General features: G+C 33.8%; 6 protein-coding genes across 6 annotated transcripts, besides 5 other annotated features; 4 read left to right on the plus strand and 2 right to left on the minus strand.

Moving 5' to 3' along the window:
* Nucleotides 1–157: 157 nt before the first annotated feature.
* TVAGG3_0657570 (aggrephagy protein) lies at nucleotides 158–7,864 on the plus strand (the record flags this gene model as incomplete). The annotated part of the gene is made up of 1 exon (XM_001330427.1): nucleotides 1,049–7,510. One exon carries the CDS (start codon nucleotides 1,049–1,051, stop codon nucleotides 7,508–7,510), a length of 6,462 nt encoding a protein of 2,153 aa, XP_001330462.1.
* A 117-nt stretch (nucleotides 7,865–7,981) lies between these two features.
* On the plus strand, nucleotides 7,982–8,850 carry TVAGG3_0657580 (uncharacterized protein; the record flags this gene model as incomplete). Its single annotated transcript, XM_001330428.1, has 1 exon — nucleotides 7,982–8,749. The coding sequence occupies one exon, from the start codon at nucleotides 7,982–7,984 to the stop codon at nucleotides 8,747–8,749; it is 768 nt and encodes a 255-aa protein (XP_001330463.1).
* Nucleotides 8,851–9,143: 293 nt separating this feature from the next.
* Nucleotides 9,144–10,177: a mobile genetic element.
* Nucleotides 10,178–10,261: 84 nt separating this feature from the next.
* On the plus strand, nucleotides 10,262–11,787 carry TVAGG3_0657600 (uncharacterized protein; the record flags this gene model as incomplete). The annotated part of the gene is made up of 1 exon (XM_001330429.2): nucleotides 10,538–11,782. One exon carries the CDS (start codon nucleotides 10,538–10,540, stop codon nucleotides 11,780–11,782), a length of 1,245 nt encoding a protein of 414 aa, XP_001330464.1.
* A 795-nt stretch (nucleotides 11,788–12,582) lies between these two features.
* Nucleotides 12,583–13,421: a mobile genetic element.
* A 357-nt stretch (nucleotides 13,422–13,778) lies between these two features.
* Nucleotides 13,779–14,750: a mobile genetic element.
* A 7-nt stretch (nucleotides 14,751–14,757) lies between these two features.
* Nucleotides 14,758–15,597: a mobile genetic element.
* On the plus strand, nucleotides 14,992–15,426 carry TVAGG3_0657640 (uncharacterized protein; the record flags this gene model as incomplete). Its single annotated transcript, XM_001330430.1, has 1 exon — nucleotides 14,992–15,426. The coding sequence occupies one exon, from the start codon at nucleotides 14,992–14,994 to the stop codon at nucleotides 15,424–15,426; it is 435 nt and encodes a 144-aa protein (XP_001330465.1).
* A 39-nt stretch (nucleotides 15,598–15,636) lies between the features above and the next one.
* Nucleotides 15,637–16,324: a mobile genetic element.
* Nucleotides 15,817–16,143, minus strand: TVAGG3_0657660 (uncharacterized protein; the record flags this gene model as incomplete). The annotated part of the gene is made up of 1 exon (XM_051241894.1): nucleotides 15,817–16,143. One exon carries the CDS (start codon nucleotides 16,141–16,143, stop codon nucleotides 15,817–15,819), a length of 327 nt encoding a protein of 108 aa, XP_051088481.1.
* TVAGG3_0657670 (uncharacterized protein) lies at nucleotides 16,308–16,544 on the minus strand (the record flags this gene model as incomplete). Its single annotated transcript, XM_051241895.1, has 1 exon — nucleotides 16,308–16,544. The coding sequence occupies one exon, from the start codon at nucleotides 16,542–16,544 to the stop codon at nucleotides 16,308–16,310; it is 237 nt and encodes a 78-aa protein (XP_051088482.1).
* Nucleotides 16,545–17,771: the final 1,227 nt, after the last annotated feature.

Consider the following 17,771-nt stretch of genomic DNA (forward strand, 5'->3'; position numbering starts at 1 on the left):
AAATTTAATAATGATTTAATTCAATCATCAATATCTTTGGAAATTGATGCTAAAACAGGGATTTCATATTAATGTTTATAAATGTATACATATTATACTATTCATTGCAGTCATAAAATAGGTAAAATCCGATATTTGCCACTGATAAAATTTTTATCGTTCCTCGATGTTCCGAGGGCTTGGGAAATTATTCGGAGTGCAAAAAGATCAAGATAATAGTCCCAAATCCACAATAAATGAGGAGCAGATGGATATTATAAATCTTTTCGGTCAGAATATTGAGTTAATTGAATCATTCGATTCGGATTCTGACAAAATTGCCCTACTTAAACGGGTTATAGTACAGTTTGATTCAACATTTGGGTCATTACAACCAAATGATGTACGAAATCAAGAAATAAAAACAATTTTGGAGAAATTTTGTTACTTATGTGGCACATATGGTACGCATCTGCTCAATGATCTACAAATATCTATCGAATTATTCAGCTGCTTAACTGTTATATCAAGTTTATTTTCGAATTTACCAAAAGCAGAATCTTTCATTTCTTTATTATGCGGCATAATTCAAAATTCGAAAACCGAAAATCTAATATTGAAAAAATCATATGGAATTATTACATTATTATTTACATCTATGCCATTCTTCGTTGAATTTGGTGAAGTTGACGGATTTTCATTAGTATTTTCATCATTTTTTATGACAAATGCAAAGACAGACATACAATCATTCTGGGTGCATTTACTTTTTCATGTAGTTCCCCCAGATTTTTACAAAATCAATCCCTCCGATACAATCTTAGACATTTTCATTAACTCTCTTATTACAAACGAAGGTATTCATTTTGAATCATGCGCTCAGTTCATTGGATCATATATAGCTTGCTTTTCTATTCACCATCCAAATATCATCGAAGAATTTTGTGAACTTGGGGGTTTCGATTTGCTATCAACATTTATTATCAAACATTGTGGTCCATGTGTACGCGAAATCACAGAAATTCTTCTTAATTCTACCCATGCGAATGTCATAATTATCAAATTCATTATGAACATCTATCTCAACGAAAATACCACTCAGCTTGTCCGAAAACAGGTTCTTGAGGCATTTATTGCCTTCACAAAGGCCAATCCGAATCTCCGTCAACAAATCTTTTCAGTTTCACCTCTTTCTCTTTGGATTCTCAAACCTCCAAAGATTGACGGAAAGTCACTTGAGAGCTTAATCATATTCACGACCGAGATGGTTTCCAGGAACATTGTCGATGCCAAGTCAATTCTCTCTCCTCTACTTTCCATTTCCGCCCCTCCACCAGACACAGAAGTCCCGACTTCTCTCATTCTATCTCTTGTTCTAAACGAGACTCAGCGGTCGAAACTCAGTCCGGCAGACCTGATAGAGTCAAAGTTCCTTGAGGATTTCATCCTGATTCCTGATGACAAGCAGCTTGCATGGTTCATGTCTGCGCACCAGGAGTTCCTCAAACTGGCGCAGATTGCGTATTCGTCTCCATCGGCCCAAGAATGGAGATTTCCTGTCATCCAGGCCTTCATCAAAGCATCACAGCATTTGTCTGATTTCCCTTCCTTCGTAAACTTCCTCTCAGCTTTGTTCACATCGAACTTCTCAACACAGATTGTTCATTTACTGCTTAACTTTCTAAACAGCAATGATCTGGTTAGACTTTTATGCCAGGAGTTAGTGAAAAGACAAGAAGCTCCTGGATTCTTCTTTGAAGCAAATGGACTGCAGATTTGCTGTGATTACGTAAAGGAGAATCCAGAATCGGCTGAGAGAATTCTCCAGATATTTGCCAGTGCTGCTTGCCATGAACAACAACCAGAAATCGACAATTTCTTGAATGAGTTGGATTTAGACCATCCGATCTTTTCTGTCAAAAGAGAAGTCTTGGAGCAAATCTGCTTCGGATCCAGGAAGACACACTGTGTAAGAATTCCTTCTCTACTTCCCTACGTATCTGACTATGACTCTGATTTGCCATCAAACCAGTATTTGGCAGGAAGATTTGCAATCCCTGCATACGAAAGAAGAAACATTGAATTTGAAAAAATCCCTCACATTAATAAAATTATCAACCGTTACATCGATGTTAAATATCTAGGAAACCTAACAAAATTAGGTAAATACTTCGATGCCAATTCCGACTGCTTCCCTGTTGTTGAACTAAGCAAAACAAGCCGACCATCGACAGCGAGAGTTCCCTTCAACGCTAAGTCCATCAGCTTCTGGTTCAAAGTCATCGACAAAGAACAGAAGAGTTGCCAGATTCTGGCTGCTGGTTCTCTCACAATTTCTATATTTAACTCAAAGATCCACGTGAACACAAACAAAGAGGTTCTCACTGCAACGCACGTCGGAGGGCAGTGGCACAACATAATTTTGATATTCGACACACAGAGGAATTCAATATCGAAAGTTACAGTTTATGCAGACGGCTCCGAATTAGGCGTCTTCAAAGGAATGGACGAGCAGGTTCCAAACGAGATATTATTCGGAGATAACCAAGGGCCAATGATGACAAACGTTTTGATCTCATCAAATTTACTTGTTTCAAACAATGATTTGAATGCACAATACGTGTACAAACAGGGACCAAAATCTTCTTTCAATGGAGAGCAAATTTCAGCAATAATCACAGATAGGTCATCAATAAATGTTGGATATCTTGGCATTGCAATTTATTTCACAAATTTCGTCGAAATTGAGAAGTTGTTTGAAATCGCAGAAAAGTTCGATAATTTCGAAGATTTCAGAGATTTGTTGATCGGACTTATCTCGATAAGATTGTGCAACAGCGATGTCCTAGACATACCAAAGTTCTACACCAGATTCACTTTGAGTCTGAAGAGAAAGAACGAAATGGTTTCCGAAAACATTTTGAGCTTTCTCAACTCAATTCCATTCACGAAATCATCGAGAACAGAGAGAACTCAAGCTTTATTCTACGTTCTGACAGATATAGAACTCTTCAATGTCATCTCTCACGAAGCTTCAGTGCAATTCCTTCAGTTCGTCACTGCCACTTTGGGTGCTTACTTCGATCTGACAGAGCTGTTCAAATTAGACACTGCGAACTTCATCATTGCAATGATGAGGAGCGGCGTCGATGAATCGGTTTCTCTCGCAGTTTGCCCGATTTTGACAAAATTAATTGCAACAGAGCAAACAGAGATCGCATTGAGAACATTCCTGAACACATCCATCTCTTCATCTGAGTGGGAGCATAGATTGCCAATTTCTATTTTGGACTACCCAATTTCTTCAATATTAACAATGCCAATGTCGAATTCGAAGTTGCAGGAAAGCCTTCTGCAAAGCTGGGTCTCTTGTGTAAGGCAAAACACAAATGAACTCTTGATGTATAACGATTTGGTCGATATGATGCTGCTTTTCGAAGATGAAAAAAGTTTAGCTTTCGGAGAAATTATTTGCTACTATTCACAGAAGAATTCGTTCTATATTGGTGTTTCTCAAACAGCAAATTATGCATTTGCACGATTAGCGAAATACAAGAGAGCATGGATTTGTGCACTTTCAATTTTAGGCGGATTACCATTTACTAAAACAAATTTACCACAGATTGTCCAAATAGAGCGACCTGCAGCATGTGGAATAATTCTGGAGATGCTTTGCAACTTGACATCTTTAGTTGCAAGGAACCAAATATTCAAAACAGTTGATCCAGAACTCATCGATTTACACGTCAAAGTATTCCAAGTCCTCTCGAACATTAAACAAGACCAGTATGCATATTTCCTACAACCATCAAACGTAATTCTAATATATAAACTGTCCAATCTTGGAATTATCCCACAATCATTGGCCAGCCAATCTGATGGCGCTCGCACAGAAAACAACTGGAAAGAAGAAATTGAGGGCGAGAAACTCACTAAACCACAGCTGAAAACTGTAAAGAGACTCCTTGGTACTGAAAACGAATATATATCGACAATAATATCCCAGGAGGACTTAGTTGAATCAAAATCCATAATAAATACTAACTACTATGGAGAGTTTCCATTTGATTGCTATGATGATGAGTGGCTAAATGATGTTCCAGGCATCAACCACGTGATTAACTTCATCTGCTCTTGTTTATTAGCCGCCGATTCCGAGTTCTTCTGTCTCCTTTTGGAAGATTTGTACACTGGTAACTCCTTGATGTACAGTTCTTATAGAAAGTACTTTGGGCCCGAACTTGTTTCTCAACTCTTGATCAAGCTGTCGGACTCTGAAGAGCCAATAGAGATGTATCACATACCTTTGATGGTTTTCGTTGACAAATGTATTTCACAGAAACAATTTTCCGAAAAATATATTCACATTCTCTCCTTAGTTTTCAACATGATGAAATCAATTGAAATGAGAGGAGAGTTTGAGAAACTCCTCCAGGACCAAAATTGTCTGAATAGCTATAGGCACTTCTTGCTTGGAAGTTTCATATACGTTCACCACGACTCTTTATTTGAGTTGTATCAACTTCTCGCAAATAACAAAAACGTTGTTTTCCACCCAATTATTTTCGAAGATATAAACTTCTCGACATTTTGGATGCACCTAACAAAATCAAACAAATTCGATACAGACGATTTAGCCTTATGTATGTCGCTTTTCGTTTCTGTCTTCGATCCAAACATCATCGCAAACTTCAATCCGGATGATGTCAGCTCAGAGTGGGAGCAGTATTCGTTGACTTTCTTTGGAAATGAGGACGAGAAGAGTGAAAAGAAGCTAGCAAAGGCCAAAGAAATAATCGAAAACGAAAAAACAGTGATGAAATTAGTTTCAACTAACACACACATTATGTTTGCCTACAGAGCTGCAAATATTTTCGTGCAAAGCAATATGAGCATCAGGTACATAAACAACTCGCAGAGAAGACTGGAAAGACAATTCTTCGATTTCTGCAGAACCAAGAAGCAGATTGAGTTGAGATATTCGAAGCCGAACTCATTCCATCTGTCACCAAATCACTTACCTGTTTACCAACCGAGAAGCGTTTGCCCGTCTCCATTTGCCGTTCGTTGCCCTCCATTCGAAATTGCAGCTACTCCGGAATATTTCGCAATGAATTACATTGAAAAGTTGCAGAGAATCAAAATAATTGATGTATTGGGACAAATCATTGCAAATCCAGAATTATGCTATTTCCATAATGAGGGAAACTTACCTTATACATCTCCTTTCGAGTACTCGAAATTTGTTTTCCAGTCAACGAAATCTTTATTGAAATCATTCTACGATACATTTCCTGAGGTTGATGAAAAGATGTCTCCACTCAAGGTAACGTTTTATTTCTACATCCACGAAATCCCTTCCATTCTTTTCATCGGCGATAAAAAACTCATCATCCTTGTTATGGCAGATTTAGATGAATCTGGTGGAATCAAACTTTTGAAAGATCCTCCAGGCAGAATTGCTTTTATCCCATTCACAGAAGGCATTTCCCTAAATGAATGGAACACTTCATTGTTCTGCGGCCACATATGCATATTTGTTGACATAGAAAGCATTCCTTTACTAAGGAAACACATGATTATTCACAAACCAGTTGCCTTACTCATTGACCAGCTTCTGCAGCCTGAGATCATCCTTTCTTTCAAGTCAGAAGATGTTGCTACAGATTTCGAGAAGTTTTTAAACAAGAAGAGGCTGAGCGTCTATTCTACATTTCCTTATTTGTTTTCGATTTCATCACAAAGCCTAGCCAGCGAAATGTGGCAAAACTACCAACTTTCCAGTTTCGACTATCTACTATTACTCAACAACTTTGGAGGAAGAAGTTTCGCTGACTTAGCTCAGTACCCAGTTTTTCCTTGGGTCTCTTCACCAGATTTGGAGCCAAGGGACATGTCCCTCCCAATGGGTCAGCTGAACCCTCAGAGAGCGGCCCACTTTGACACAACATTCGCCCTTTCAAACCCTCACTATTACTATGGTTTCCACTACAGTTTGCCAGGCGCTGTCTTCTGGCTCATGATGAGACTTCCTCCTTTCACTTACTTTGGCTGGGATTTGAACTCGGGCTGGGATAACCAAGGAAGATTATTCATGTCTGTTAAAGATGCATATTCATCAGCTTCAGCACGAAATCCTTCCGACCTCAAAGAACTCGTCCCACAAATATATACAGTGCCAGAGTTGTACTTGAACACATGCTCATTAAAATTGCCTGGAGAAGGTGATGTTAAACTCCCAGATTGGTCGAAGAATTCTCCTGCAGTCTTTATCGATGTGATGAGGAAGACATTGGAGCACTGCGATTCACTGAATGATTGGATAGATTTAATATTTGGGTACAAACAGTTAGGAGAAGCTGCTTTACAATGCAAAAACATCTTTTTGCCATCCTCATACCATAACTGCAAGCTTGAGGACTTAGACATGGATGAGAGTGCTTTTAGCGCTCAAGTTCTGAACTTCGGCCAATGTCCAATTCAATTATTCACAAAGCCACACGCTCAAAGAGAAGAGATAGAAAGGTTTTCAATGCTTTTGTTTGAGCAGAAAACATCATTCAGCGAAATTGAACTTAAAAACAAGTTTGCTCTTAGGGAATTCAAAGTTGGACCGAGTGGAAATGCATTTCCACTCCTCTCAAGTTTGATTCCACCATCATACAACAATTTCGTAGGAATTATGAACTCTAAGCTGTTCATATCTGGCGAAAACTCGAAGACAGTCATTTATTCGAGCGAGTTCAACTTTGTGAATGATATATCCGTCTCTTCTGATGGTCTCTTCTGCGCTGTTTCATTTAACTTCGGACTCGTCAAAATATATCAAATCATTTTTGATAAAACTGTTCCAGTTTCTTTGACATTTATAAAGCAGTTGTCATTTGCTTCACATTGTAGAAAATCTTCCATTCTCAGCTCCGACTACTTGTGCGCAACAAGCACAAGCGATGGAAAAATCGAAATTTGGAATTTCGCAAGTGGAATGACACACAATTTACTTGAATTCGAGAGCCCACATACAATGGAATGGGATACATCTGAAGGTGTTCTGACATGCTGCAACTCAAAGATGATTTCACAATTCTCCATTAATGGAATTTTGATCAGAAGTTTCAATTTCTCTGAAATCTGTAACTGTTTTTGCGTTTTATCAATGGAAAGTTCGTTTGATGGAAAGATCATGCTTTGCGGAATGGATAATGGAAGTGTTGTATATTTGTGCATAGACTCTTCGAGTTCTCAACTCTTCGATTTGGGCAAAAAGTCAGTGTCAAGGATGAAATTAACTAATTGTTTCTCAGATTTGTATAGAGGTCAATGCTATTTCTGCGATTCAAGAGGTAAAGTTTTCACAGCAAAAATTAAGACTATGGCACAACATAGATCTTGCACAAATTGTAATTTCCCAGCAAATTCAACTTGCTCAAGATGCGGAGCAGATATTTGTGAAACATGTGCAATGTCTAATAATGGAATCTGCCAAAATTGTTCGAAGGAAATTGGCGTAATAACATCATATAGATTTTAATTTATATAGATATTTAAATATTCTTTTTCTTTGTTTTATTTTAATCACTATCATATCGATTTTTTTATGGGAAAGATTAAAAAAAAAAGATACAAACAGTTTCTATAAGTACAAAAGAGGATGTTACACATTTGAGTAATTTTTAGTCTCTACACTATTTCAATATAAGCTCCATTTTTAAACAGTTTTTAAAAATCGAGCATTGAAAAGTGTGATGAGACTTTGCTATTTGATTTTTCAATTCAATTGAATATTGAATTATCCCTTTTCTATATCTTTGTCAATTCTGAGATAATAAGGATATGATTATTTTCACTATAGTTAAATTTTTTCTGAAAAATTCTGAGAGGTGTGCAATATTGAAAAGTCTACAATTAATTTTTTATATACAAATTAAATTCATTTTATTATAATTTTATTTTATAAATCATTCTAAATTTTAGAATGATTTTTTTTTTCTCTTTCAAAATTATGAATGAAGATGATTCCGATTACAATGTTTATCTCAGATATAAAAAGAAAAAGCGTTATAACCGAAGGAAGACAGATAAGAACAAGCAGGAGAAAGTTATTTATCAAGGTGATGAGAGTTTTATGAATGTTGTTCATCCATTGGAACAATATTGCAGCTCAGAATGGAAAAAATCTTCACCACTTCAAATGGCTATAATGGATTGCATTATAAAGAAAGGCGGATCTGCTTCCGAAAAAGATATTTTAGATTATATTCGTGAAAAGTGGGATATTATAAATAAATACTCAAAAAGAGGCTCACTCATTGAATTAAATTTACGAGTTGTTCGCCTAAATTGTGCTGTGAAGAAAAGAGGCCGACATTTATTTGTTCATGATCCTAATTCAATTGATCATTGGATGCTAAATACAAAATTAAGAAAAAACAGCAAATATGCAAATAATCGGGCTAACACAAATCAAAACTTTGAAGGAAATAATGAAATTATCGAGAAAAAGGAAGAAATTGAAACAGATTCATCAGAACATTCTGAAGAAAGTAGCGATCTATTTGAAACCATTATCCTCCGTTTTTTGACAGATAATTTACTTCCGCATACTTTTAACGAAATTTGCGAACAGATGCTTCAGTATAAGAATAATCCTGGCCTTTTTTCTAAATTACCACACGAAAGAAGAGTTAAAGCAATTTTAATTTCATTTAGATGTAACAAAATTATCACGTGTGACACACAGTCAAAGACATGGATACTTAATGATATATAAGAATTTTTATCATGACATCATATGGCCATTTATTTATTAGTTTTATTTATCTCTATCTTTTTTAATAGAGAAAAATTCTATTTCTACGTTTCTCATATATTGAAGGTATAAAATAATTTTAAATGTTTCTTGTTAGTTCTTAATAAATTTATTTCCTTTCTATTTATACTGATAATCGTTTTTTGAACAAAAAATTGATAATTGAAATTTTTAAATAAATTCCCCTTATTGATATATATTCAATTGCAATAATAATTGTTTTATTCCAATTTATGGTCATTTGAATTTTTGAACTTTCAATTTTGTTATGCCTCAAATATTTTTTCTTAAATTTATTTGACAACTTGAACTGATCGTAATTGAATAAAATTTCATGAAAAATAAAATTCTTTAAGGGTGCACCCGTATGTACGTTTATTTGAGAGGAGGAGGATTACCCTCTCAATTTTGAGGGATTCGTTAGTTTATTTTCTCGATGAATATGCAATAAAATTTGATTTTTACCTTATCAATATACTTCATATAATATACACATGTTCATGTAAAAACTTTTTTCCAAAATCCTCAGGAATTAAGGGATTTTTGAATTTTAAGAATTTTTTTCGAATTTTTTCGAAAAAAAAATATTTTCAGAACAGCCTTAACGGCTAAGATTTAGGAACAATGTTAAGTATCAAAAAGAAAGGAGGTCTGATATAGACAACATATATCGTTGAAGGTTGAAAAAATCTCTAATATTTGAGCCCAAAATTTCAAATTTTAATTTTTTGAAAAAGAGGCCACCCGTATGTACGTTTATTTGAGAGGAGGATTATATTTTTGAAAGGGTGAAACATTATGAATATGTTAATTATATAATAAATGTATTATTATAAAAAAGAAAAAATAAAGCACGTGAAAATTTTTCTTTCTTGATTTTTTACAAAATCTACTTAGAATTATGCAAAAATGACTAAATAATTATAAATTTCAAGTTAAATTTTAATTTTGATAAATAATTTAAATTTCAAAAATAAGTTCAGTTCGACCTATGTATGTAGTAATTCCTCGATAAAGTGCCAAAACCCTATTAAAATATATGAACATTTTCAACATTTTAATGTTTTTATTTAAAAATTTGATGGAATATGAGCTTCAAACAATTATTATGTAAATAAAAATAATTAAATATATGTATTTATTCGTATTACAACCGTAGTAAGTCGATTCTTCCTTTCTTCTACTGAGGTTTGAATTTGATTTCGAATTGTAAAGAGATTCAAAGGGAAAATACTAACGGATAAAAACTACCTCCATGAAAGGGTCATAATGGAGTCAAGTTGTATTTTTTGATATTTTTTGCTTTTCGAGCCTAAATAGGTAGCCAAGATAATGCCTAAAAATAAGGTTCTAAATTCTGAAGTTTACATGATCCTCTCGTGTGCACCCTTAACAAATTGAGTCATGAACACCTAAATTATATTCGAAACGAACAAGCGTCATTATCTCAACAAAATATTAAAAAAATTCGATGATGAATCTAATTTTATACAAATTTTCGGAGAAAATCTAAATTCGAGCCTTTTTACAGGAAACATAGCACATTCATCAGGTGGTGCTATATCAATCAATAGAATTAAAGATGTTTATATCACTACCACAAAATTCATCAAAAATACTGCAAATCATCATGCCGGAACCATAGAAACCATTTGTGAGACTAGAGAATTTAAAAACAATAATTATGGTCTTACAATCTCAAACTGTGAATTTAATTCAAATTCTGCTGGAAATTACACAAATAACGAAATGGATGTAAGGAACGATACAACCACTAAATATAATTTTAACATGTATAGTGCCTTTCCACATTTTATCAAAGCTCGAGGTTGTGCGGGTATTTTTGCCGTTGGAACAAATCTTTATACAGAAAAATGCAGTTTTAAATCGAATAAGATGATATATGGCGGATCATTTGATAATGCCCATGATGTCGGCGTTGATGTAATGCTATATAATGAAGATGAGATTCCTATTTTTTGGTATACAGTCAACGATTGCTTTAGAGATTGGCATCTTTCCACTTCTTTGATTGGGAAAGGATATATTCAATTTGTTAACAATTCTGATTGTACGCATAATGACTCTTATCCAATAACAGAAACTTATAATGTATCAATTCCAAAAGCAACATCAAGTAATGCAGTTTCAAAAATTGAAACATCCTCTGTTCCAGATCCAACTAGCTATACATTTGTTGCAACTCCGATTACAAAATTGCCAATGGCTACAACTCAGAGTGTAAATTTTTCTCATGCTTCCATTTACACAAAAACAACAAAATTTTCATATATACCATCATTAGAACGCACTCCACCACCAACACTGCATACTACTCCAATCCAAACTCCCGAATTTACTTTATTCCCATCAACACCATTACCAACACTTAAACCCAATGAAACAGAATCAATTATTGAAACATTGACACAAATTTTGACAACCACAAAAATCATTGAATCATCTTCAACACTCGTTGAAACAAACATTACGGAGTATACCCTTACAAATACGACATCATCAACAACTGCTGAGGAGACATTAACTTACTTCGAAACTTATATCAATTCAACAATTATTCGCAAAACATTGATTTCTCAAGTTACTTTTTATGTTGTTCCAACATCAATTTATATCATAACAAATGTTACATACATCACTATCATATATGTTGAAGATAATACACACGCAAGCTCCATGAAATCATCAACTGTAATTCTTATATCAGCCATTGTTATTGCATCCATTTTCTGTTTAGCTTTGATTGGCATTACATTATACAGAAAATCTCGTGATGCACCATCAACAAGCTCTACTTTCGAAGAAACTGCCGACTTAGATGATGATCCTGAACGTACTATGACCGATATTCATTTCCTTGAGGATGATACACCAGATATCGCTGTGCAAAATTTAGGTGAAGATGAAATGTTCGAACCTACGAATCAATCCAATCTTGAAGATGATGATAAGTTCCTCCATGGTGATTTCTAATCGTGTTTGTATTATATGTTTGTATTTTATATAAAATTTTAATGAAATTATTTATGAATTCAAATATTATCAATTTAACATAATAAAATCCCAAAATATTTTAATAGTGCCTAAAGAAAATAAGATATTGAAGCATTTATAATAATGGAAAAAAAATTATGGAGTGCTACCAGGCTCAATAGTTAACTCAAAGCGAGATGTTATATTATTCACTAAATGGGATTTATCAAAGGATCTGAAAAATTGAAATATATTCATCAACGCAAACCATTTATGGAATAAATAGGGCCAAAAATATACATATACATGGTATTTTGTGAAATTATGCCTTGAAATAGCATTCATTGAAAATATTAAATTTGCTGCCAGCTAGGATTTTTAGAAAAGTATTAAACAATTTACAGTGACTTGAATTGGTGTTTGCTGACATAATTTAAAAAACTTTATAAATTTGAGAAATCAAAAATTGGTTCAAATAATAGAGAATTTCATTCTTTATAAATATAAAATATCGATCATATAAATATTTCCTTTACTTTTGTATACAATATTTCAGAAATAATTGAAGAATTGAATATGACTGGTTATTTTCAATTCAATGCATCACATTCAATATGCTATTCTTATAATAATCAATTAGGTATATTTTTTATTTACGATATGAATTTTTAATGAAGTATCTTTTTGAAATGAAGTATGGTTGTACAATAAAATTTCTTCCAATTATAAAACCATAAAATAATTCAAATAAGAGTAAATGTTAATGAATTTTGCAAGTCTCATCACACTTTTCAATATTGTTATAGACCGAAAATAGATTTTTTCGGTTTTCTCTTCAAATAATTGAAAGAATGATACTATTATAGGTTTATTATATTATATAGCATATAATCATGCTATAGCCGAAAATTATAAGTTTTGAGAAGATTGAATATAACACAAATAAATTTGAATGTAAGTTAAATTGCTTGTTGTTTTTAATAGCTATCTAATGAGAAATCCAATATTGCAAAATTCAAATTGAATGATTGAAAGAACAGAAAAAGTCATTCTTTTCAATTTCGAATATGTTTCATTGTATTTATAATTATATGGCAAATAAGATATTTAAACTTGATTTTTGAAGGAAAATTCACAAAATTGAATACATTCAAATAATTTTTATTCAAAAATAAACTAGTTATTTGAGTTTATTACCAATTATCTATTCAAACTACAAAGTTTGTAATTTAAAATATTTTGTGAGATCAGATTGAATTAATTCAAGGTTCTTTTCAATTAATATTAATGACCATATTACGCATTTTCGAACATTCTAAACCAAATATATAAAAATGGGAGACGAATGTTAAATTTTCTAGACATGGGGGAGTTGTTTACCGAGTTTTAGCTCTTATCTCTAACAAAAAATTAATTTTTAAAAAAAAGACCGAATACGTTTCACAGCGAGAAAAAAATAAAAGGCAAGATAGAATTTTCTAGACATAAAGAAGTTGTTTACCGAGTTTTAGCTCTTATCTCTAACAAAAAATTAATTTTTAAAAAAAAGACCGAATACGTTTCACAGCGAGAAAAAAAATAAAAGGCAAGATATAATTTTCTAGACATAAAGAAGTTGTTTACCGAGTTTTAGCTCTTATCTCTAACAAAAAATTAATTTTAAAAAAAATGACCGAATACGTTTCACAGCGAGAAAAAAATAAAAGGCAAGATATAATTTTCTAGACATAAAGAAGTTGTTTACCGAGTTTTAGCTCTTATCTCTAACAAAAAATTAATTTTTAAAAAAAAGACCGAATACGTTTCACAGCGAGAAAAAAATAAAACTGTACACTGATTTTCATTTCCAGTCACTTTACTTATTATTTTTTCTTTTTTTCATTTTAATTATAAATTATTTCATAATACATTTATTTACGTTACCATTTTCTTTTTTCTTTTGAATTCCATACTAGACACTTATAGAATATTTTGATTGTTAACGTACTTCATTAGAATGAATCCTTACAAAGGGTATGTCGATCGAATTTACCTAATTGGTATTTCCAATCAGATTGAAGAAGGTAAAATGACATGGGAAGAAGCTTGCACCCATGTTCCCATCGCCCCAACCCTTCAATCAAATGATTTCAAATATTTAGATGTTTCAAAATCTTTTTTACAAAATCAATTTAGCTTACAGAATATCCCATTGCCTAAAGGCAAGAAAGGTCGTAGGGTCAATCCCTACGACCAAATCAAAGCTCTTGCTGTGATACATGACCACTGGGCCTTTCCCTGTGGTCAAACAAAACAATGGAAACGTTTGAAATTACAACAAATTGATGTATCTTATAGAGAAGTACGCAGATACTTCAAAGAAAATCATTTCACCAAGACGCGATTAGAGCATGCCGGGCCAGAAACAGCAGTAAGATATTGGGCGCTTTCACCCAATCTTATCTGGCACGCAGATGTTCATTATTTTAGGGGTGTTCGTGGCCAGTATATTTATGGCATAATCGACGATTTTAGCCGCAAAGTCCTAGCGTGTATACAAATACCAGATATGCTGGCAGCGACGACAGCGAACGTTGCGGCTTCCGCCTTCATTGAATTTGGCGCCCCTTATTGTTTCTGGACCGACAACGGTTCAGAAAATAGGGGCGCCTTTCAAGATCTACTTGATCTTTGGGGCGTCCAATGGCGGCATACAGACTCTCATTCTCCCTACCAAAATGGGAAGATTGAGAGATTCTGGCCGACATTGGAGCGCTGCCAAAGCATTCAGGCTATTCCTGCCTTTATTTGGGAGTACAATAATAACACACCGCATGAAGATCTCCCAATTAATCCATTAACTGGAACAAATTACACGCCATATCAAATGTATCAGCTGAAACCGAAATACACAAATGCAGATACAGAAAGGTTGTGGCAAATATGGGATACAGTTACAGGCATGACCGCTGTTGACACATTCACAGCGTAATAATAGTTAGTATCCCTAAGTTGTGTACTGTGGCACTGCGCGCCTCCGTACACCACTTAGCGGTTTTGACACTTTACGAAACCTGTAACGTATATTTTACAACACAACCATAACACCAACTTAACCTTAAATATTTACAAAACCATCTGACACATAAACGACTTCACTAACGACTTCACTAAATAAAAAATAACCTTATTTTATTTATTTTCCAACTTTTTTATTTCATTACAAAGACATGTCCGACTACATTTACTATGACTCTTTCCCAGAACGTTTCCGTGAACTATTCAAAACTCAAGTAAAACTGAGAAACATGCATTTTAACAAAGACAGACCCATTGACGATGAAAGAAACCCTGAATATATTACAATCCCATATGACGCAAAATTCATTGCATACATTCCTTATGGTCGCAGAGGAACGAAAACTATTTCAACAAAGACGAAAAATTATTTCTGGAGCGATGAAGAAAATTGCCTTATCTACATAAATGCATACTTAAATAAAGCTACATATTGTACAAAAGAAGGTTGGACTGGATTTGAGCTCTACATATACGACGACGATGGAAACAGACGTTGTGTATACCCATACGATAATATGTACCATTGTTTTCATCAAGCATTAAACGAATACATAGTCAGTAAGGATCTCATTCCTGTTGAGTAGATATGCTTTATTTTTGTTCCCACATTTATTTAAAAATTAATGATATCACCACCCTCACACGTATGAAAACATAGCACAAAAATAAATTTAGGTGAAGTGGTGAGATCTCACCTCTTTTTTCACCTGTTTTTTCACCCTGTTGAATTCATTGCTTTATAACTCTCTTCCTTTCTCCAACTCTTCTAGCTTCTTCTTAAGTTCAGCAATGTTAGTTAGTATACCTATCTTGGGTACGGCGGCACTGCGTTCCACCTTGTCCAAGATAACGGTTTGACACTTTAGAAAACCGTTAAAGTTTATTTTACAACACAAACACAAACACCAACTTAACCTTAAATATTTATAAAGCCGCCAACCACTTCACCTCACTACTGTAAAAAATAAACGTTCTCACTTACAAAAGTATTGCAACTCTTCCCATTGCTGTGCTTCACACAATAGTTCATATTCTTCAGTATCGCTGCTGTCGCTCCAATCGTCAGAGTCAAAGTCACTGTCAAAATGAATGTTAGTAAGTTTTGACAAAGCTAATGAAACACGTTTACCGTTTGTATCGTATGCTTGTATAAACTTTCCATTCTTCATTCCTTCATAAACGCTCAAACTAACTTTACCCTTTCTCCCTCGTATCTGATAGAATGTATTTTCACGAGGAACGAAGAACAAATTCTTGAACTCATGACCGTTGTAGTTTGTTATCTCAATAGTTTTCGTCATTTATATAAAAATAAAATAAAAATAAAATAAAAAATAAACTTAAAAATTAATGATATCACCACCCTCACACGTATGAAAACATAGCACAAAAATAGATTTAGGTGAAGTGGTGAGATCTCACCTCTTTTTTCACCCTGTTTTTTCACCCTGTTGAATTCATTGCTTTATAACTCTCTTCCTTTATCCAACTCTTCTAACTTCTTCTTAAGTTCAGCAATGTTGTCCTCATGAAGTTTAATCTTTCTCAAAATTCCTTCTTTATCTAATGGTTGCTTTATCTTTCTAAACTGAACTCTACCATCTTTCATAGTATGAATGTAAAAACCTTCTGGAATAGTTCCTGATTTAAGGTATTCTACCAAAAACTTTTGTTTAATTGCTTCAGTGACTTTAGTCGTCATTTTACTCTAAGGTGAAGCTAGCACAACGATAATGGATTTCATGACTTTTTAGTATTTCATGCAATCTTAACAGATAGCCTTACAAGTACTTCCAGTGTCCCTAGCTGTCCCTCCTTTTTATATAACTCCATGACATTTATAATCTCGCGAAACTTAACAGGTAGCATAACAGATTAAAATCAGATGAGGTTTTGAACCAAAATTTCTAAGCAACGTTGTCAAGGATTTTGAGGAACTAGGGACAGAGTGTGGCAAAGTCCAAGATTTAATTTATCTTCATCTGTTTCATCAGCTATCTCATCTAATATGCCAATATTTTATTCATAACTCGTGGCAAACTCACTAACTTTCGTTATGTTCATCTGCATGCTTCATCTGATAGAAAGTATGACTTTCATTAACTCTGTGAGATAATGAAAACTACTAGGGACAGAGACCATGGCAAAGTTTATGACTTTCATTATTTCCAGAACTTAATGAAAACTACTAGGGACAGAGACCATGGCAAAGTTCATGATTTAATTTATTCTCTCACTAACAACAACCACAAACTCCAACACTAACGACAAACACTAACAACAATCACAAACTCCAACACTAACAACAAAAATAAATGTCCTCACTTCTTAACAAAGTAATATGTGCTTCTTACACCACCATAGCTCAAACGTTTCTTTTCAAACATCGATTGAAACTTATTTTGAGCCATTGGCTTTAGTCTCTTTTTCTTCAAATACGCCAAGAAATCTTCTTCACATCTTTTCACTTCATAGCCTTCTTTAAACTCCTCCTTGTTAAGTTCTATGAAATCCTTTATCTCATTCTTTGTTGCAATGGCTTCTTCACGAACGACATCATGAACTATTTCATTATTGCATGTATGACCTCCTCACTGTTCTCATGAACTATTTCATCATTGCATTCATGTATGACCTCCTCACTGTTCTCATGAACTATTTCATTATTGCATGAACGACCTCCTTACTGTTCTCATGAACTATTTCATTATTGCATGTATGACCTCCTCACTGTTCTCATGAACTATTTCATTATTGCATGAACGACCTCCTTACTGTTCTCATGAACTATTTCATTATTGCATGAACGACCTCCTTACTGTTCTCATGAACGACCTCCTCACTGTTCTCATGAACTATTTCATTATTGCATGAACGACCTCCTCACTGTTCTTATGAACTATTTCATTATTGCATGAACGACCTCCTC

The sequence above is a fragment of the Trichomonas vaginalis genome, chromosome III, assembly GCF_026262505.1.
Source record: "Trichomonas vaginalis G3 chromosome III, whole genome shotgun sequence".
Classification (NCBI taxonomy): Eukaryota; Parabasalia; order Trichomonadida; family Trichomonadidae; genus Trichomonas; species Trichomonas vaginalis.